At 41.7% G+C, this 23,064-nt stretch overlaps 1 protein-coding gene and 1 pseudogene across 1 annotated transcript in view; one reads left to right on the top strand and one right to left on the bottom strand.

Annotated features, from left to right (window-relative positions):
• Positions 1-23,064, bottom strand: part of LOC139320230 (gamma-aminobutyric acid receptor subunit alpha-2) — a 441,414-nt gene that overhangs the window by 138,015 nt on the left and 280,335 nt on the right. Inside the window, exon 7 of the mRNA XM_070948459.1 lies at positions 5,155-5,298. Within this exon, the coding sequence (XP_070804560.1) occupies positions 5,155-5,298 (144 nt within the window). The remainder of the gene's footprint in view (positions 1-5,154; positions 5,299-23,064) is intronic.
• Positions 13,602-23,064, top strand: part of LOC139320541 (E3 SUMO-protein ligase KIAA1586-like) — a 43,679-nt pseudogene continuing 34,216 nt past the window's right edge.

Genomic DNA, 23,064 nt, shown 5'->3' with positions numbered 1-23,064 from the left:
ATCTGTGTTACTATTTTGTCATAATTGTCTTTTTTGATTGATGAGCCCCTTGCCGATAGCCAAATCCCTAGATATTTTGTTTTCTTAGTTGCTTGAATTTGTATAATGTTGTCCAAATCTTTTTCCTATTCCTTTGTAATATTTTTAATTATTAATTTTGATTTGTTTTTATTAATCTTAAGTCCCAACACTTCTCTGAATTCTTCTAATTTCTTAAGTAATTTTGGTCCTGATTCTAGTGGTTCTTCTACTATAAACACCAAGTCGTCGGCAAAGGCCTGAACCTTGTATTCTTCTTTCTTTATCTTTAAACCTTTAATTTCTTGATCTTCTCTGACCTTTTTCAAAAGGATCTCCAACATTAATATATACAATAGTGGAGAGAGTGGACATCTCTGCCTTATCCCTTTTGTTATGCCAAATTGTTCTGTGGTGTCATCGTTCATAATTACTCTTGCTGTTTGTTTTGTATAGATGTCCCCTATCATTTTTTCAAATTTTGTCCCGAATTGCATAAATTTTAGTTGCCCCATTAAAAATTTCCAATTCAAATTGTCAAATGCATTTTGGGCATCAAGGAAAACCATTTAAAAGAAAAATGCCTCTGCCAATCAGGCAACTCAGCTGGGAACCTCAGAGGTTGTAGAAAAAATGCTTTTAAAAGCCTTTGAGGATCCCAGCTGAGTCGCGCAATCATCAGAGGCTTATTTTTTTTACTTTTAAAAGCATTTTTTCGGCCAAAGAGGTTGTAAAAAAACCACCCACCTCCATCACTATCGGATCGGGCGATCCAGTCCAAACCGGGAGCATTTCACCCCTGATGCCGCCCTCCCCCAGGCCCTTCCCCAGCGGCAGCCCACCTGCAACTTACCAAAAATTAGGAAGGCAACTGCAGTCAAGGGTGAGGAGCAGAGCAGCTGGGCCTGGGCCGGGTGGTTCGGGCAAGCAGCAATCGATAGCAAGCAAGGAGAGCAATAAGAAAGCATCCAACAGTTCAGCCTCACATGTGTGGTAAGAGGAGCTGCCAAGTGGGCATGCGCGCACCAGGGAAACAAACTTTCAGTTTCTGGTGCACGCATGCGCACTGGCCAGCTAGTCTGATCTGAGCTGCTGGTTGTGAACCTGGAGGAGGAATGGCTGATGCTGCTCGAGCCCACCTGCAGCACTTCTCTGCCATCCTCCTTGCCTCTTAGCACCCCCCTGCCACCCCCTTGCCTCTTAGCACCCCCCTGCCACCCGCCTTGCCTCTTAGCGCCCCCCTAAGTCATCCCACGGCCCCCCAGGGGACGGTACCACCCACTTTGGGAACCACTGTTCTAGACTTTCATTGTAAATGAGAATGTCACTCAAATAACCAGGACCCCTTTGTACAGATGCTCATGTAGGACCTCATTTATCAGATGCATGAACACCCCTAAGGCCCCTTGTAATCCAAATGGCATGACTCTGAATTGAAAGCTGCCTAGGGGTCAGTTGAAAGCAGTTTTCCATTCATTTCCTTCTTTGATGCAGACTTGGTAGTACGCCTCACTGAGATCTAATTTGGTGAACACTTTTCCTTTCATTAAGTGTCCTAACACGTCTGTAATGAGTGGTAGGGGTAAGTGCTGTGAATACACACAGCATTAATTCCTTTAAAATCAATGTATAATCTCATCCCGCCATCTCTTTTCTCTTTAAATAGCATGGGGGCTGCCACTGGACTTTGCAGGTTGTACGAAACCTCTGGCCAGATTGGAGTTGATGTAGTGTCTCAGTTCTTTCATTTCATTTGGTGATACATTTTCATGGAGTACATTTTGGGTTTTGGCAGTTTTGACCCATCTATGAATCTATGATGGCGCAGTCAGTGTAACGATGAGGGGGTAATAGGTTGCAATCCTCCTCACTGAAGACCTCAGCTAGGTCTCGATAGTGGATTGGTATTTGTGGGAGCCCTGGGTCTCCCGGGGTTCTGAGCTATCAATTTGATTATTGTTCTGTTCAGGAGGTGGCTCGGGGCTGAGCGCTAATTTAATTCTCCTGTAGTCTCCCTCCCAGATTATCATTGGGTGCCATTTATCCAGCCAGGCGAGACCCAGGATTACTGATTGCGCCATTTTTGACACTACAATAAACTGGATTAGTTCCTAGTGCTTCCCCATAGTCAGTTTTAATTTTTCGGTTATGTGCATGGCCAGACTTCCCCCTATCATGGATCCATTTACTTGTTGGAATCAAATGGGGTTTGTTAGCACTTTTGTTTCTATACCTAGGCTGCATACAGAATCAGGGCTAATGAGACATTGAGAGCTGCCAGCATCTATAATAATGTCTATGGGCCCTTCTACACCTGTGTGTGTCACAGTCAAAGTTCCTTTTATTTTAAAGGGTCAGATGGCTTCACTTACCATCGGGTCATCTTCTTCACTGTCTGCATCCTGTACAATGGGTAATCCTGCTACCAGAGTTCCCTCCCTTGTGGTTTGTTGGGGGTTAGGGACCTTGATGGCTTGGCATGCAAATTTACTTTTCTACAGTGGTTTTCTCAGTGCCTTCTTTCCTTTTGGGGGAGCGGGTGCTCTCACTTGAGATGCCAGAGCCAGTGACAAGCACTCTGAGACACGGTGTCCTTGCTGGCTGCAGTGGAAGAACTTTACAGAAGTCGGGGCAGCTGCTGTTTTCGTCCTTCGCTTTGGCAGGGTGTGGAGTGGCACGCGAGTTGTCTTCTGGGTTGTCTTTCAGTGTTGCTTCTCCGGTGCTGTCTAAGCACTTTGTCCATTGCAGTGGCCACTCGATACCACTCAAGGATTCTGTCATCTGGCAATCCACGGCAAAGGCAGATTTTTAGCAGCTCTTCATCCAGGCTTTCTTTGAAATAGTGGACCAGTATTCTCTCTGACCAGAGTCTCGGACTAGTAGCCAGTCGTCTGAACCCAAGCACTAGTTCTTTGGCAGATCTCCCCTTCTGCCTAATGCTTTTGATCTCTGCTCTTCCTCTTGTGCTCGGCAAGAATCCTCAAAATTGGCCCAGAGCTCTCTCAGGAAGTCATCCACGTTGTTTAGTTCAGGTGCACCTTCATCATGGAACTGGGTGAACCATTCGGATGCCTCATTCTCCAGATTGTCCCCCATGGCTTGGACGAGCTGCACGTCATGAAATTCATCTCCATGCTGGTTGATGTAGGACCATGCTCGATTCAGAAAAAACGTTAGTTTTCCTGCGGTTCCATCAAATATGGTTTTGAAAGGCATCAGGGCATTTGCATGCGGACCAGGCTGTGGCAGCAGCGGTGGGGTTGGAGCTCGGGCTGGCATCAGCTGAGCCTGGTTTTGAACCCATCCTCTGCCCATATTGAACACCCATCCTGGAGGGATCTGGTCCACCAGAGGAAGGTGCAGAGGGGGAGAGGACTGGTTGCTCAATGGGTTCTTTGAGGGCTTCCCCTTCTTCTCACTTCATTGCATTCTCTTCTTGGGGGTGAACAGTGCAATGGTGGGAGGTTTCCAGCAGTGGTAGATCACCCTCTTCTCAGGAGAGATAGGTCTCTCAACAGCTGATACCAAAAGTTGATGGACTGGAGGTGCATGTTGTTCGGCCTCTCCTAGGAGGCACTTGTCTCCCTTGCAGATCTCTGCCTTCCCGTCCAATGACGGGTTACTCCAGCTGGTCAGGTAGTTCTTCGAAGGTCTGGCTGCACATCGCCATTTGGTATTGCCATTCAGCCAGTTCGTTGATATCTACCATGAGTCCTATGGGTCCAGCAGCTGCTCTCCACTCCAAAATCATAGCTCGGGATTCTCGGGCCGCTATTAATGGGCGATCAATGAGTGGGTCCAGAAAAGTTGCTTGACCGAGAAGGTCCCTCTCCATCCGCTGGATCCCTGCGCTTGTGGACCATTTGACTGGGGATTTCAGATGGGCTCCCATCTGGCGTGTGATATCCTCCACGACTGCCGTCACTCGGATCGTTTCCTGAGGACCTGGTAGCTGGACTGGCAAGCCCAGACAGGGGCCTCCACAGAATTTACATTCAGGTTCAGGCATCCCTGGTTGTCATCCTTCTGCCATTTTCCCTGAGTCTTTGCTGTTGCCCAGTGGGAGTGCTCTGGGTAAACAGCCAGGGCTCAGGACCCTGGATAGCAATCCCTGCTCAGGATCAGTTTATAGGGATCCAGAATAATGTCAGGTCTCCAAGTGATGAAACCCATTCAAAAAAGAAATATGCAAAGTTCATCTTCCAAAACAAATTTCTTTATTTAGGTAGGCATCGAATTGGCAAAGATTGTTATAATTCTGGATCTGATAGAAACTGGAATTACACCACGTAATATTGAAAATTAGAAACATCCCACGAAAGTCATATTTCCCAATCAAAGTAAAATGTACCTTGCCTGATGTCATCAAACTCCTCCTTTAGCTCTCAGCATGGACAGCCTCCGTTCCCATAGGAAAGAAGATCACCTAGTCAAAACAAGGCTCACTATCTATTCCCTCCTCCCATTTTAAGAATGTGGCAAGCCCGAAAAATCCCCCTTACAAAACAGAGAGAAACAAAAGGAATAAATGAGTATAATATAAAGCTAACTAAAATGGCTACACATATGTCAATTTCGGGTTTGACACATACCTTGCTTCACTGGCATTCTGCCATAAAACTCAGGGGAGGGAGGAGGAGGATGGGGAAGTAGGGATGGGCAGAGGGAGGAAGGGAGGGAATGACAGGCTTTGTGTGGAAATATTCAGATCCGGCTTTGCTTATGCTGTAACCAATTGAACTTAGTAAAAGTGAACCTTTCACTTCAACCATGGAGTTGAGGGTCTTTCTTTCCTAAGTGCCTAAGCTGGAACAAGCCTAACACTAATTTAACAACTGCAGTAATTCACTTAATACCTGTAAAAAAAGGTCATTAAATGGGGCAAAATTCACTTAACAAACATCTAACTTAGCAACAGAAATATTGGGCTCAATTGTGGTCGTAAGTTGAGGACTACCTGTCCTACATCTCTAAGGTCCTTTCCAATATTATTATTTATCTAATTCTATATTCTAAATTAAAGTGGCAGATTTAATTTAAAGTGGCAGGTTGCATCTTGACTGTTAATAGAAAGAAGTACAAGTATTAAACTGGATTCTTCATCAACGCTGTACATTATTTCTTCTACTTACTAACCTGTACTGGATTTGGCAGTTTCCTGTCCAATTGTTTGGCCTAAGAGATCATACTGATTCAACCTTGAACCATCTGGAGCTACTTCTACAGAATCTGATGCATTGAGCGTCCACTTGTAGGTTACTTCTGCTGTAGTATATGCATCTAGCAAGGACAAAAAGAAGAGTAATTCAGAATATTTGAGTATTAAATAATTTCAAGTATGAATTAAATATTTAAATCTCTAAATAATGATAGGGACATTTAAGCAGAGGGTATTTCACAATATAACCAAATATGAAAAAGATGCACAACCAAAAATAAATTATTTCCCCAAATTAATTCATTTCATTTCTTGTATGTCTGACAAAGACACTAATTTCTTCTTTTAATGACACTTTCCTGTTTTCAGACCCTAACCACTTATCTGTTCCCTTTAAAAAAAAAAATGTTAACCTGTTCTGTTTCATCTCTGAAATGTTATCAAACCATTTAAACTAAGTCACACCTCTACCATACTATATATAACCAGAATTTAACAGTTATGTTATCAGCTTAATTTTTCAGAGTGAAACAGTCATCAAAATATGAATATAAACATGCAGATGGTTTATTATCTTAATTGAATGCTTCAAACCTGCAGATGGGGAGGGAGAAGAATCTACGCTAGCATAGCTAAAAACATAGCAAGATTATACTATGCAGTGTATTTGATGTATAGAATTAATTTCATATCTATTCAGATATCCATACGTAGCTCCTGCTCAAGTAGGAGACTACACCATTTTGGACAAGTGACTGTCCAGTCTCTTCTTAAAAACCTCCAGTGATGAAGCATCCACAACTTCTGAATGCAAGCTGTTCCACTGGTCAATTGTCCTCATTATTAGGATGTTTCTTCTTAATTGTTGGGTTGCTTCTCTCCTTGATTAGTTTCCATCCATTGTTTCTTGTCCTGCCCTCCAGTGCTTTGGAAAATAAATTGACCCCCTACTCTTTGTGGCAGCCTCTCAAATACTGGAATACTGCTATCATATCTCCCCTAGTCTTTTTCTTTAGATTAGCCAAACTCAAATCCTGCAACTGTTCTTCATATGTTTTAGTTTCCAGGGCATTAATCATCTTAGTTGTTTTTCTTTGCACTTTTTCCAAACTCTCATCATCTTTTTATAATCGGATGCCATATTCCAGGTGTGGTTTTACTAAGGCTTTATAAAACGGTACTAATACTTCACATGATTTTGATTCTATGCCTCTATTTATACAACCAAGAATTTCATTAGCTTTTTTGGTTGCATGCTGTTGACTCATGTTTAAGTGATTGTCCACTAGGACTCCAAGGTTCCTCTTACAGTTACTGTTTTTGAGCCAGGTTTCACCTAATCTGTACTTATATTTTTGGTTTTTCCTGCCCAGGTATATAACTTTGCTTTTCTCCACATTAAATTTCATTTTGTTGGAGAGGGCCCATTATTCAAGTCTATCAAGATCTTTTTGGATCCTGAGCTTGTCTTCTGGGGTGTTGCTATTCCTGCCAGCTTAATGTCATCTGCAAATTTGATGAGTTCCCCTTCTATTCCCTCATCTAAGTCATTTTTGAAGATATTGAATGTACTGGACCTAAGGCGGAAACTTGTGGTACCTCACTGCTTATGTCAGCACTTCAAGCTTCATTTACTCTAGTGCTGACATAAGAAGGAGAAGCGGAGGCGTCTGGAAAGGGACATTTGACTTTTCACCTACTTATTTTCCCTGGAGATAATATCCCCTAGGATGGGATATCCTAGGATGAGATGGGAGGGGGGAAATTCCTTTGAGCTGGAGCGGTAGATTAGGGGTAGAATGACTTGGAAGATGCCAATGAGTGCAGGGGAGTGGGGAACGGAAAGGGAGGGTTTTGGGTCTGGAAGTCAGTGTTGGCTACGATGAGCCAGGATCTAGAATGTCGTGCTCAATAAATGGGAGTTTTTATCAAAGACTTTGTTTGAAATGCAATTTATTTGAGATGACCTCGAAACTTGACAGCTTACTTCCCTCCATGTAGGCGTAGACCCATTAAGGACTAATCGTTGAGTACGATTTGTCAGCCAGTTACAAATCCATCTGATGGTGATGTTGTCTATCCCACATTTTTCTAGCTTACCAAGAAGTAGGTTGTGGTCTATTTTGTCAAATGCCTTGCTGAAGTCTAAGTATATTATGTCCATAGCATTTCTCTGATTTTCTAATTTAGTCACTTTGTCAAAGAATGAAATAAGATTGGTTTAAGATTAATTAAGATTAATTAAGATTAATCTGTTTTTAACAAACTCATGCTGACTACTAGTTATAACTTTATTTGCTTCTAGATGTTCACAGATCTGTTTCTTGATTATTTTTTCCAGAATCTTCCCAGTTATTGATGTTAGACTGCAATTCTTAACTTCCAAGTGTTTCAATGACCCTCTAAAAGGATGCAGATGACCAGCTGTCTGCAAGGAATATAAATCCTTCCATTCCCCACTATCCTGTCAGAGCTGAAGAAGTTTTTTGGATGTGAAGCAAAAGGTCCTCAAAGAAAAAACAAGAAAGTCCAGTTGCCTCCTGAAAAAAGCACCTTTGGGACATATATGCAGAAATAAACTTTTTTTTTATTATCTTAGACTTTTATTGCAAGTCTTGGTTCATTCTGAGCATTTGCTTTCCTGACTTCATTTTTGCAGATTTGGCCTATCTGCTGATATTCTGCCTTAGTTATATGTCCCTCTTTCCATTTTTTGTACTTATCCATTTTGTCTTTCAGTTTATCAGAGATCTTTGTGCAACCAGGCTGTTTTCTTCTTGGATTTCAATTTGTTTCAATATAATAAAAATACCTGTTGCATCTTGTGCAAAATTCTGAAGCTGGCATGTCCAAGCTTTCTGTGCAAGACATGAATGCATGAATCATGTTGTGCCACATTTCCAAATGTTTGGCACATTGAATCCTTTGTCCCTGCAACACATAAAGATTATCCTGTTTTATGCCCTGTGCACATACACTCCATTTCTTTTCATGAGACATCTTCCATCTACAAATGTGATCTCAAACCCTGTTTGTCTAGATTGGAGACATGCAGTAAATTATGTTCCATTTCAGGAACACATAATATATTATTAAATTTTCCTCTGGACATGGAATCAGCACACTGCCTTTTCCTATGACTTTAGTTTTCTGGCGATTTGCTACTGCATCTCCTCCAGCTGAATCCAATCTGAAAAACAATTTAGAATTATTAACAATTGTTTGACTAGCCCCACTATCTATTAACCATTTGTCTCTGCTATTACAATAGCTAAGTTTTGCAACAACAGGTTGTCCATTTGTTTGTTTTCTTCCTTGTAAACAGACTTTCTTTAAATGAGCTTTATCCCCACAGATAAAACATCTCCATTTTTCCTGTTCTTTCTTCTTGGGAATTCTTTGCTGGGATGTAATCCGATCTCTTCTGCTGCTCTGTTCTCTGCAGAATCCAGTCTGTTGCTTTGCTCTCTCTGCTCCTTGGACCCCCACAGGAATTTCTCCTTGTGGTTTCTTCCAAAATGGTGGTTTTTTTTCTTCAGAAATCAAACAGACTTTAAGGGCTTCCATATGTAATTCCTGTTCTGGTTTACATTCAAAAACGGCTGAAACGATGTCCCACATTTCATCAAGACTATTTAATACCAACAGCACTTTCTGAGATTCAGGAATTTGCATTGCATGCTGTTCTAATTCAACAAACAGTGTCTGCATGTGCAGCAGATGCTTTTCTACCCTCTCTTGTTGCAGCAGCCAGGCTCTGTACAATTGTCTCGATAATTGCACAATATTGCATGCTGATGCACTCACAGGCACACTTTTCAATTTCAGCCAAACTTTCTTTGCAGTTTTTAAATCAGCTACATTTAAGAATTGTTCCTCTTCCAAACTTAAAATGATGTAAGCCAGTGCCTTATCATGCTGCCATTGATCTGCAGCTGCTAATGGCTCCTGGGATGGATTAATGATGATATCCCAGAGCTCCTTAGCCTTCAGGAAGCATTCCATTTTTACAGCCCAAATAAGATAATTCTTCTGTCCCAATTGAGGCTCTCCTTAAAATCAACAACTAACCTGCAAGCCTTCTCTGTCTTGTTTCCTTTTGTTTATAACACAGGCAGTCTCTCGGCTTGATTACAGTTCCGTGTTGAGCCTCAATCCTTTTTCTTCAGTTTGATTGTGTGCATGGGCTGGCTGGCTGGGATCTGGTGAACCCACAACCTGTTGGTTTTATCTGAGAATCATCCAGCACATTTTCAAAGAACTGAACAGGATTCATAATATAGAAAAAAGTCTTGATGTTCAAAATCCAAAAAATGATACAAACAATACCCATGCATCTCTTGCAACATGGTAAAGAGAAGAACGAACTCTGAACACAAAATGGCTAAGCCACACCCAAACTAAAGCAGCAAATCCTGTGTCTCAGTCAAAAAACAGTTCCCATTGACTGGATCATTGCCGTGGGTATTTCAATTCATAAATTCTTTATACACTGACGTGGTGTATCATCTGCAAACTTCAATACTTTAACAAAGGGATCTTTTTAGATGCAGTTATTAGTATAGAGAGAAAAGAGTAATGGAGAGAGCACACAGACTTGGGATGCACCTATGCTAATTGTACAGGCATCTGATGTAATTTTGCCTAGCTTCCCCTGCTGCTTCCTATCTATTAGAAAGCTTATGTTCCATTTACAAGTGTGGTCAGGCACAGCTAGCTGAGTCAGTTTTAGCAAGAAGAATATCTGGAATGATGGTATTGAATGCCGAGCTGAAGTGTATAAAAAAACCCTGCTGAAACAGGAGACCCCACATCATTTCTGACATATGGCAGTCCAGTCTCTTCTTGAAAACTTCCAGTGATGAAACTCCCATAACTTCTGAATGCAAGCTGTTCCATTGGCTGACTGTTCTCACTGTCAGAAAATTTCTCCTTATTTCTAGGTTGAATCTCTCCTATGTTTCTTCTAATTTCTGAATCTGCATTATAACATTTGCCACCAAAACTCCTTTGACAGAAACTGAAGATAGTGAAAAAGTGTTTTTAATACTACTGTAAATAAAGTGCAGCTACAATAACCATCCAAAGCCTACTTCTACTGACATATATTTCATTTCATACGTAGGTATATAAAAAGTAGATCCCAGCGTAGGAGAAAGGAAAGACCCTGATAGTAAAATGCTCACAAGGCAGTACCAGAGCAGTGGAGGAAAAGATGTTTGAAGAAGATACTGAAGAAAAAGAGAACAAATTGTAAAAGGACATACTTCATGTGTTCATGTGTTCGACCTGGGGGAAAGAAGGCAAGTAGATTATATGTAATGTGTGAAGAATTTGTTTGCCAGTATGCTTTCCTTTCATGAGAAATGGAAACAAGTCTAAAAGAAATGCTTTCATTATCTAAACTAATAGCAAAAAAGTATGACCACAACATTAATACTGATTTTAATGATGTACATTCAATCACAGAAAACACTAGCATGTAGATGAATAGGATGTATATTTTTGGGAATAACATTTTGGGAGATTTCATTACCCTAACTAGGTAACATAATCAGAAATAAAATGAATAAATAATAAAAATAAATAATAAATAATAAAGGCAATGAACCTTTTTTACAATTATTATGAAGTTACTGAGATGCATTGCTCTTTGCTCTCCCATTTTTCCTTCAATCTTCTTTCATCATGTATATAGTATATAGTATTCATACTTCTATAAAGTGGATTCAAACCAATTCCTTTAATCAAATTTGAATACTAATGTTGTAGATGAAATGTAGCTATTCTAAATATTTCAAAGTACTTAAATATAATATTCATTTTCATATTATTACATTCAATTGTACATATTACATATTTGAAACCTATCATAAAAATAAATGTTTTGCCAACAACATTTATAGAAATATACTTTTACATTCATCACATTTATTTGAATTTAAGTGGTGATTTATTTGTTATCCTTTACTAGAGGATTGGAAGTGTAGGTAAATAAAAATAACTTCTGTTGAACATCTTTTGACTTTTGGTGAATTTGTGAATCTCAAAACATTAAACCATCACAGTTTGGTCAAGGATGTTCAGCAGAAATAATATTTCAGCAATTTGCAGGAAGAATTGTGTCAGAGGTGGTATTCAGCTGGTTCGCACTGGTTCGGGTGAACCAGTAGGGGAAATTTGGCCTGGGCTGCTGAACCGGTAGCAACCTTTGGCTGGCCCCACCCCACACCCGCTCGATGCTCGCTCGCCCTGCCCACCCATTTGACACTCGCTCGCTCACTTGACGCTAGCCTCGCCCATCCCAGACCTATATATGTTGCCTTTGCTTCGCTATGCGGTCCACCTACTTGCCTCACGTCGTCAGTCACTCCTCACGTGACCTGACATCCCCGGCACTATCGCTTGTGCATACACAGTCTGCTCTGTGGCTTGCCTGCCTAAACTGACTTCAACTTCCGCGGTGCCTGTGCCCCAACGGAGCTGCCTCCTCCTGCCTACAGGTAAGCACTTGCTAGCCCCCCCCATCCCCGGGTTACGTACCATCCTGGCACTTTGCTTGCTGCCCCCACCCATTGTCCTTGGGCTTGCATAGTTCGCGAAGCTGCTGGAGCTCAGCTGAGGCTTTGCTTCCCTCCCCTACCATAGACTCCGGGCTTGCCTGGCTGCCTAAGCTGCCTCAGCTCCATCCCAGGCGGGCCTAGCTAACTAACTGCCCATGTCCACAGCCTCCAGCTTACCTTCACGAGCAACTCCTGAATCCCGAGTGGCTGGTTGCCTGCCTGGCTGGAAGTGGAAGGCATGCCACGGCTGCATCCATCTCATTGGTGAGTAACTGAATCTGCCTGCCTGCCTTGTGTCTTCAATTGGGTAAGTGGCTGGGTTTTTTTTATGCTTTAAAAAAAATGAGTGTGATAATTTTTTTAAAGGAAATTTTATTTTTTTTAGGAAATGTATTTTTTTAGGAAATAGTGTCATATAAAATTTAGGAAATTTTAATTGCTTTTATATTTTGAAATTTGTGCAAGCTTTGTGAGATTTTGTGTGTTTCTGTAGTGAGTGTGAATTACTACAGAAACACACAAAATCTAACAAAGCTGCACAAATCTCAACATATAAAAGCAGCTATTGAGTCACATAAAATGTGACTCACAAAATTGCACCACCTCAAAAAACAATCACATTGTTTTTTGAGGTTGTGTAATTTAAGCAGCAACCATGTTTTATGTGACTCAATAGCTGTCTTTATATGTTGAGATTTGTGCAGCTTTGTGAGATTTTGTGTGTAAGTGTGATACCTGGTTTTTGAAGTTGTGTAATTTTGTGAGGTTGCTGCTTGCCTTGCAGCAACCACGTTTTATGTGACTCAATAGCTACTTTGATATGTTGAGATTTGTACAGCTTTGTGAGCTCCTGCAGCTTGATGGGTTTTGATGTGTTTCTGATTGCCCTGGGTTTTGTTTTCTTGTGTTAATTTTGGTCCCAGGTCTTTTGTCTTTCCTATCCTGGGGGTAAATTTTGCCAGGAAAGAGGAAAAGGGGAGTTCCAGATGAGTTATTTTTAGCCTGATTCCCCTTATTTAATAAGTGTTCCTTTCAGCTGGTGCTTTTGCCTGGGGTTTTCTTAAAGGGGGAAGGGCTGGCTTGAGTTTCTTGGGACTGTTTTCTGAGATTTCTGGTGCTGTGAGGTTTCTGGAACTGTCCTTTTGGGGTTTCCCACAATGCCTTGATAGTTTTTATTTCAGTGGCTTTGTCTTTCCTGTCCTTAGGGTTAGGGGGAAAAATGGTTTTATCTCCAGTCTTTTGGGGGAAAACTGTTGTTATTCTTTTGGTGTTTTTCGGGCACTACCCTAGGGGTTTTTTTTTGGGGGGGGATGCTCCCGAAGTTATCTACACATCAATAATGATCAAATACTAATAATATTTGCTTATCCATTTTAGTGAACTTTCCTTATATAATTGGTGTTTTCTTTTGTAGATTTTAGATTTCTAACTTCTGTTTCTGTTAGTTAGCCATTGATAAAACAAATCTCACATTAAAAAGTATTCAAAGTCTTCTCGATTGTTAATTTATTCATTTCTGCACATTCCAATATTTTTTCATTTTTTCATATCTTTGTTTTTCCCCTGTTGTGCAAACACAATTCTAGCAGCTGTTAACATGTGTAAAATTAAATATGTATTCCCTTTAAAATACCCAACAAACAATTTCTGGTTTTAAATCCATATGTTGCTTTACCATTGTTTCTAACCATGACACCACTAACTCTTGAATAGCTACTTGACTTGAGTACAAGTTGACCTAAATACTGAACTGAATTCATATATTCCTGTTTTTTGAACTGAGGAACAAATTTCAGAAATGAATTCAGTATTGCTCTGTGAATGTACCTATGAAATTCATTCGTCTTGATCTAACTTCTTAGATGAAAAACTATATCTTTCTTGTTTGTGGACCCCAATCACATCCTGAAAATACTGTATATTGTTGGGTGAAAACAGAGATCCCTTCTGTTACCTTTAGTCCTCAGTTTACAACCACAATTGAGTCCAAAGCACAATATTGTTTTATTTCTTTTGCTCTAGTAGCCTTTAACAGGATGAAAAGGCAACAGTTTGACCACTTTCTTCAGCAAAAAAACAAGATTGGAAAAATCAGATACAACAGAATTGGATCCAAAACCATTACAAGCACCACAAGCACCACTGCCACCACTTGAACTTGAAGAAAGCAGCAAGTCAATCTCAGAAATTGAAAATTGTCCTGATCTTCCTGACTGCTGGACATTGCAACAATATAGCAACTTTCAAGAGAAGTATGAGGGATTGGAAGTTTCAAACAAAAAAATAGGTTGCAAGTACTGCACAAAACATGACTTTGCAATAGAGAAAGGTGTTCATGTGTCCAAAGAATGGAAACATTTCACGATTGAGGTAGCAGGAAAAACTAAAGAAGTACAACTTTCTCTTAGAGAAAAAATGACAGAACATTTTACATCAAAAACTCACACCATTTGCAGAGAGAACTTAAAACAAGGGAAGCAGGATACTCTAACAAAAGCAATAGATAAGATAACTGAAAAATATTTATCTATTACTTGTAGAGTATTTATGACAGTTTACAGTGTGGCACAAAGATGTAAACCATTTTCAGATATAGGAGAGGTAGAATTGGAAACTGAAATTGGAGTAGATCTGGGAGTAGATCTAGGATTGCATTCACTGTCAACTGCAGTGAAAATAGTTGATTTCATTGCAAAAGAAATTAAAACCAAAATGTTTACTAGCATTATTGAAAAGAATCTGAAAATATGTTTGATTATTGATGAAACCTCAACACTATCATGCAAACCAGTTGTGATAGTTTTCATAAAAGTTGAGGATTCAGATAACCCACCAACAATTTTTGTTGAGCTTGTTGAATTGGAAAAACAAGATGCAGAGACAATATGTTCATCAGTTATGGAAAGTTTACATAATGTTGGGTTTACTATGGACTATCTACAAAAAAATGTAATAGCATTTTGCTCTGGTGGTGCCAGCGTTATGCTTGGGAGAAAATCTGGAGTGAGCACTAGAATAGCAAAAGAGTTTCCAAACTTCATAATATGGCACTGCTTAAACCATCACATCCAACTTGTTTTAGATGACTCCATAAAGGACATTAAGCAACTAAATCATTTTAAAATATTTATTGACAAGATACACACTTTTCATAAATCCTGTACGAGCCAATTGGAACTTTTCCACATATCTGAACAACTTGGAATTGAAATCATAAAGATTGGTAAAGTTTTGGGATGGGCTGCCTGTAGTTTAAGGTCAACCTTAGCTGTGTGGCATGGTTATCCAGCGCTACATCAGTATTTTCATCCAAATGAAAAATACTCAGGTATGGCTGCCTGTCTTGAAAATATATACATTTTATAAGTGATTTGGCATTGATGATCGATATTCTAAATGAAATTTCTCTTCTGTCAAATGCACTTCAAGGAAGAAATACAGACATCATAAAGGCTGAAAAAGGTGTGACGAGATCAATTAAAGCATTTGAAATGCTTAGACAGGGAAAGAGTCCATACAAAAAAAAAGGTTGATAGATTAATTACTTCAGAAATCTTCAAAAATATAAAATTCGTACAAAATCATTGATTTGTTGGACTTCCTCAGGAAAGACTTTTGGAAAGCATCGTAACAAATTTGAAGAAAAGACTAATGGATTGTGAGCATTTAAAAACAGATAGCCAATTGCAAGACACAAATAAATTACGATTTCTCAATTTTTTGGAGCTAGATTACTGGAATATTGGAGAAGTAGTAGTTCCATGGAAAGCAACTGAAGAACAATTGCTTGAATTTAGTGACAATTTAATTATGAAATCAATATTAACGATTATCAGGATTTTTTAGAAAATGTTTGAAAAAATTCCAAGAACTATGCAATTTCTGATAGTATTAAAAAGCTAAAGATATTGTCAGAACAATTGTTGTAAGTTCAGCAGAAGAGGAAAGGGGTTTTTCAAAAATGAACCTCATATGTTCAGAACAGAGAACCCGCCTGTTTCTAACATAAGAGCCTTGGTAGCGCAGCAGACTAAAGTGCTGTTAAGTAACACCAGCTGCCTGCAATTACTGCAAGTTCAAATCTCACCAAGCTCAAGGTTGACTCAGCCTTCCATCCTTTCAAGGTAGGTAAAATGAGGAGCCGGATTGTGGGGGCAATAAACTGACTTTGTATAAAAAAGAACACCGCTTAGAGGAGGCCCGAAAGCCCTACTAAGCAGGTATATACAAAAGTACGAAGGCTATTGCTTAACGCATTGTAAGTCGCCCTGAGTCTCCGGAGAAGGGCGGCATATAAATATAACCAATAAATACATAAATAAATAAATAACCTGATGACCATTAGTGTAATTGGCCTACCTCTAAAAGAATGGGACCCTGGGGGAGGCGTGGCCAACGTCCCGGTGGTAAAACGGACTCCTTGGTTGCTCCCAAGGGGTCGTCGATATCTCCGCTGTCCTCGGTGACCTAAGTCGTCCTATAAGGACAACAAACAAGAGGAGCACGTACTGGTCAATAAAGGGAGATCGCAATCTCCCTGGAAAGATCGGAAGAAGCTCCTCAAATCGGACAGGGTGGAAAGCGACCTAGAAGTTGCTAAAAAGCTGCGATGGCTGCAACAAAAGAGGAAGCAAAGAGACAGCCTGTGACATTGAGGTGAGGATTGATTTTTATTTTATTTTTTTACTATTTTTTGAGAGTCTTTTTTCTTGATCCACCTGAAAGATTGATAGGGTGGAAAAGATTGGCTGAGTGAGGAGTGGGAGCGGGTGTGTATCCGCATCCACATCTGGATATTTTGGCTGCAAGGAAGGCGGAATAAAGCATTTTAGACACTTTACCAGACTTTGAGTGAAGGGGAAAAAAGACTTGAAGATTTGAAATTGGCTTAAAAAATTGGATTGGATACTAAGACTTTGACTTTTGACTGAACTGAATGAACAATACTTTGTTTATGAATGGGATATAAGAGAAAGTGATTGGTGAAAGAAACTTTGTAACAACTGTAAAGAGACAGACGTACGGATTTAATATTAAAAGTTAACTTGCAGTGCCATCTAGTAGCAGAAGGAAAAAAGACATATATTTTTGAAGATACCTTGACATTTTGAATAGAAGAAGCTGTGAAGATTAGACTGAAACTTGCCTTTGAACTTCCTTTCTTTTTTCTGAGCTTTCAGATTGTCTGATTTTTTGGATTTCAAATTTTTTTATTATCTCTTATTTTTTGGATTGACTAGTTTTATGTTTTGAGAATTGCTGGTGGAAAAAGACTTTAGACTCACTCTTTTTTTTCTCTCTCTCTCTATATTTAGAGGTTTGTTCTTCTTTTTTTCTTTTTTCACTGGATTTAATGGAATTGGATTTTAAAATATTTTTCCCTTGGATTAAGACTTGAAGAGTCAGAAGAAACCTATTTTAATTTATTCTATTTCTTGTTGGTTTTTATTATCTTCTCTTTTTTCTTTCTTTTTTTTTCTTTTTACCAAACCCACTTTCTTTTGGATTTTTGATTGCATTTTGATAAGAGGAGTTTTTTTTAAACTTTTGGAGAGGTGGAGGTTGTTGGAAATCTTGGGGTTTTTTCCTCATTTTTTTTTTTTTTTATTTTGTTTTCTCTTTTTTTCCTCTCCACATTACTTTATTTTATTTTAACTAATTCAACAATTGGTTGAATTAGATATTTGGATTACAAATAAACTGCAAGTAGAATACAAAGTATTTGAGAAGGAGAGAAATGAAGAAATTTACACAGCCAGCACCAAGCCCCTCAGTGCCAGAAAAGCAGAAAAATCCAGAGATGATGGAATTATGAAATTTTATGCAATCACTTCATGATAATATAAAACAGGAATTAAAAGAAATGAAAGAAATGATGGGGAAAAATGAGGAGAGGATTCAGAAAGAAGAAAAAATAGAAATGACAGGAAAAAAAAGCTGAGGAGCTGGAAGAGAAATTTGTTTCAACAGACAAGTCACAAGAAAAAACAATTATCCTGTTGCAGACGGAGCATTCTGACTTTTAGAGGAAGAAAAGGGAGAAAATTTACCTGAAGTAATTGCAGAGGTTCTGGCTGAGGCTTTGGAACAACCCAAGGAAGAGATATTAAATGAGATTGATGAAGCATTTAGAGTCTACACTAGATATGCAATAAGGAATAAACTCCCAAATGTTCTGCCCCAGCTACGGACCCCAAAGAACGCAGCACACACAAACTCTTTACAAAGCTTATTTACTCAAAATAACTTAGTCTTTATTATTTCAAAGGCTGTTAATGAATTGTCTTAACAGCCTAACAGAATTCTAACATAAGGTCAATCACAGTCTTACTAGAGTTGGCAGGAAGCCCAGAAGCAGTTTTGCAGACACGAAAGAGAGTGAACTAAAGTTGTTCTCTACAACTTGTTGCAAGCAGCGTTCTTTCTTAAATAGGCTAAGGGAGTGGCCAATTAGCCCCAAGCCTTACTCTCAAGGAGACCTCCTACTGAGGAACTACTCCTGCCTTTTGGCAGCTCTGCGTGCCGATGCATTGAGAAGAGGCTCCTCCTTTTCATCCTCTTCACTTAAAGGAGCTTCTGGAGGTTCTGAAGGCCCTGGCTGAATCCCTGCCTCTGGCACCACATCTTCTCTAGCCTCCTCACTGTCCGACTCGAGCGCCAGATGCCCAGGCTGCTGGCGCAGCCTCCTTGTCATAGGAATCAGCTACAATCTGTGCAGGCCACTGGCGGGCCACAACACTATCCTTCACCGCAGGGCCCTTCCCCCGAGTCTGTCAATCCGGATGCGGTCGGGATGAGAACTGCTTGTGAAAGGCGCATACAAGTTCTGGAGCATGAATAGAGGCCACATCCTCCCTAGTGAAGCCCTCCGGCCCATACCCCTTCCACTCAATGAGGTATTGGAACCGACCCTTCAGCCACCGGAGTCTCGAATGCTAGCGACCTCATACTGGGCGATTCATCTCCGTCAAAAGGTGCCGGCTGAGGACAGTCTAGTTGGTGGAGCAGACAGGTAGGCCATTCGGGAACCAGAAGGGATCGATGAAACACAGAGTGTATCCTCAAAGATCAAGGCAGGGTCAGGTGGTAGGCCACTGGATTGATGACCGCCTCTACAGGGAAAGGTCCAATATAACGATGATCTAGTTTTCTCACCGGCCGGTCTGAAGGGAGATGCTTTGTTGACAGCCACACATGATCCCCAACAGCCAACGGGGGTGTTGCCCACTGAGAGCGGTCTGCGACCCTTTTATAATCTTCTTTGGCCTTGTTGAGATATTGTTTCACTAGTTGATGAACGGCCTGTAACTCAGTCAAGAATTCATCTGCTGCTGGAACTGGGGAGTCAAGGGGCGTGAGCGGGAAGAAACACGGGTGATAGCCCAGATTGGCTAAGAAAGGGATGGTTTGAGTGGAGGTGTACTGGGAATTATTAAAAGCAAACTCCGTGACTGCTAAGTATTCTGTCCAATTCTCCTTTTGTTGATTGACAAAGCAGCACAGGTATTGCTCCAATATTCCAATGAGTTTTTCAGTTCCGCCATCAGTTTCAGGATGATGAGCCGACGATAAGCAGATCTTGACATCTAAGACCGTCATCACCCCTTTCCAAAACTGGGCGGTGAACTGGGTCCCTATGTCCGACACGACCCTATCCGGTAGGCCATGTAGCCGAAAGACATTTTGGATGAACATGCGGGCAGTGGCGTGAGCTGTAAGCAATCCTCGACAAGGTATGAAATGTGCCATCTTCATTAACATGTCCAGTACTACGAACTGGAAACCCAAAGACGGGGGCAAGTCCGTTAGAAAGTTCATTGAGATGACCCCCCAAGGTCTCTCGGGTGTCAGCAAGGGCTGAAGTAGTCCTAGGGGAGCACCCACGGCCGACTTGACCTGTCAACAACAGACGCATATGTCTGGACATCATGACAGAGATGAGGCCACCAGAAGGTCTGCGACACAAAATTAAGGGTTTTAAACAGACCGAAATGTCCCGCCGCAGGGTTGTCGTGGCAGTGGGACAAAATAAGAACCCTAGGCGGTCCCAATGGTACATAAAGTCTTTCCTGGTACCTCAGGAGATCGTCGGTAAACATCCAAGGAGAGTCGGGCCCTACTTCCTGCTTCCGAAGGTCGATGTAGGCATCCTACCACTGTGCCTCCTCGATCTGAACCCATAGGTCGACAGGTTCCTGGATGGCAGCGAACGACTTGACTGGAAGAATTGTCCAAGGCGGAAGGGGGTCCTTGACTTCAGCATATTCAGGTTCCTTGAAAGCGCATCTGGTCGTTGATTGCGCCCACTCGGAATGTATGTCACTTTGAAATTGAAGCAGGTAAAAAAGAAGGACCACCGCATCTGTCGTTGATTGAGTTTCCGTGCGGTCTGCAGAAACTCCAGATTCTTGTGGTCTATCCAGACTTCCACTTGATGTTGGGCCCCCTTGCGGTGATGTCTCCAGGTCTCGAATGTGGTCTTAATGGCCAGTAGCTCTTTTTCCCAGATGGTATAATTGCGCTCGGAAGGATTCAATTTCCGGGAATAGCATTTGCAAGGGAAAAGAGTACTGCCAGCCACGTGAGCCTGGAGTAACACCGCTCTGACCGTGATATCCGACGCGTCCGTTTCCACCACAAATGGATGGTAAGGGTCAGGATGCTTAAGAATCAACTCTGTCATGAAGGCCTGCTTTAAGGCCAGGAACGCCTGCTGCTCGGGGGTGCCCCACCAGAATGGGATTTTCTTCTGCAGGAGTCGAGTGATGGGCACGGTCAAAGTGGCAAAGCCAGGGATGAATGTCCGGTAATAATTGGCAAACCCAAGGAGTCGCTGAACATCTTTCACCTGACGGGGAGTTTGTCAACTTCTCAACACCTCGACCTTGCTCCGATCCATCGCGATGCCCTCGGGAGAAATGCGATGGCCCAAGAAGTTGATGGTCAACTGGTAGAATTGGCACTTCTCCAGCTTGGCATATAACTGGTGTTCCTGAAGCCACTGCAAGACTAGATGGAGATGTTGGAGATGACTTTTCCGGGATGTTGAGTGAATCAAGATGTCATCGAGATAAACCACAACAAACTGGTCCAAAAGATCCCGGAAAATATCATTCATAAAATGCTGGAAGACAGCGGGAGTGTTGGTTAATCCAAATGGCATGACTGTATATTCAAAATGGCCATACCTGGTGCTGAACGCTTTCTTCCACTCATCCCCTTCTTGTACCCGAACCAGATTGTAAGTGCTGCGCAGGTCCAATTTGGTAAACACGGTAGCCCCCCGAAGTCTCTCTAAGAGTTCAGGAATCAAGGGTAAAGGATATTGGTTACGTACCATAATGGCGTTCATCTTATGGTAATCGCAGCACAGACGCAAGTCTATGGTTTTCTTCTTGACAAAGAGGACCGGAGCGGACAAGGGCGATGACGAGGGCCGGATAAAACCCCGGGCCAGGCTTTGTCCACAAATTCTCTTAATGCAACCAATTCAGGATCTGACATAGAATACAACCTCCCTACAGGGAGCGGTGCATCCGGGATTAAGTCAATGGGACAATCGTACGACCGGTGTGGGACCAATTGGTCCGCCTCTTTCTCGCTAAAAACTTCCACGAAGTCTGAGAGGTCATCTGGCAAAGATACTGCAGGTGGACCCTGCACCTGGCCTGCACAAACTTGGCGAGTATGATCCACACATTGCAGGCTCGGGAATGACATGAAATTCTGGGACCAAAGGATGCGTGGATCATGAGTCCGAAGCCAAGCCAGCCCCAAAATTAAAGGAAAATGTAAACCGGACATGACATAAAATTGGATGGCCTCCTCAGGCTTACCGATGGTCAGACGCACGGGTTGAATGGCGGCCTTAATCGGCCCAGACAGAAGCACCCAACCATCAATGGTCTCCACGACCATGGGAGGATCCACTGGACACAGGGGAACAGCAAAGTGGATTGGCAAACGCCTTATTCATGAAATTGGTCGTCGCACCGAAGTCCACCAAAGCATGAGCTGGAATCCTGGCAATGAAAACTTTGGTATTCAAAATCAAATGATGAGGGGGTCCAGAATTCACCTCCGCAGGGCGTGATCTGGTGTTGGTACATGCCTGATCCAGGGTCTCCCCTAGATCGCCTCTGGTCGTTTCCCAACAGGTTAGGCTGTGACTGTGGTACGGGACCAGGAGCCAATGCCCCGTGTCGCTTCTTGGGGCAAGAGGTAGCAAAATGTCCAGGCTCCCCACAATATAAACACAACCCCCTTGCCCATCATCTGTCCTTCTCAGCTATGGACAGGCGTGGTCTGGCTGCACCAATTTCCATGGGCTCCTCCCTTGGAACCGGAGCCTCACATACAACTGGGTTCACACGGGGTTTCTGATGGGCACGACGAGAGGGCCAGCGCTGTAACCTCGCATCAATCTGAGGTACAGACGAAACAGCTTGTTAAGAGTCGGAGGAATGTCTACTCTAGCCAACTCATCCTGTAACGCCTCCGACAAACCCTCCTGGAATACATCCAAAAGTGCTGCCTCATTCCAGGCTGAGTCCTGGCTTAACAAACAGAATTCGCTAATGTATTCCTGTAGGGGTAGCCGGCCTTGCTTCAGGGACTTCAACCATCTGGTGGATGCTTGTGCTTTGATAGGGTCCTCATACATTTGCCGCAAGTGCTCACAAAACCCCCGAAAGTCATTAAGCAACAGACTGTTCTGGATCAACAGGGGCATGGCCCAACGAGCTGCAGAACCGGAGAGCAGGCTGATAATGAATCCGACTTTATCTCGGTCATGGGGAAAATCTTCAGCTTGCAAACTCATAAGCAAATGGCATTGTCCAAAGAAATCCGGAAACATTTCCAAATTACCAGCAAATTTATCAGGCACAGCTACCGGGCAGTTTCTCCGAGGAGGAGGAGGAATTAGAGGAGGAGATGAAGCCATTTGGGCTTGAAGCTGAGCCAGCTGACCAGCCATCACAGTTAACTGCTGCCGAAACTGCACATTCTCTTCCCTCAGCTGCTCCATCTTAATCACGGTTTGTGTGTGTTTTTTTGGGTAGAGAACAAACTGTTCTGCCCCAGCTACGGGCCCCAAAGAATGCAGCACACACAAACTCTTTACAAAGCTTATTTACTCAAAATAACTTAGTCTTTATTATTTCAAAGGCTGTTAATGAATTGTCTTAACAGCCTAACAGAATTCTAAGATAATGATAGAAATTCTTGCAGGAGCTCTAGAAATTCCTAAAGAAAAAATGTTGGATGGCGTCGATGAGATGTACCGAGTATATACTAAATATGTAATGAGAAATAAATTACAAG

The sequence above is a fragment of the Pituophis catenifer genome, unplaced genomic scaffold, assembly GCF_029215685.1.
Source record: "Pituophis catenifer annectens isolate HBS135680 unplaced genomic scaffold, rPitCat1.0.hap2 SCAF_8, whole genome shotgun sequence".
Taxonomy (NCBI): Eukaryota; Metazoa; Chordata; class Lepidosauria; order Squamata; family Colubridae; genus Pituophis; species Pituophis catenifer.
Note: the sequence above shows the minus strand (reverse complement) of the source record. Positions and strands in the feature narration are given on the sequence as shown.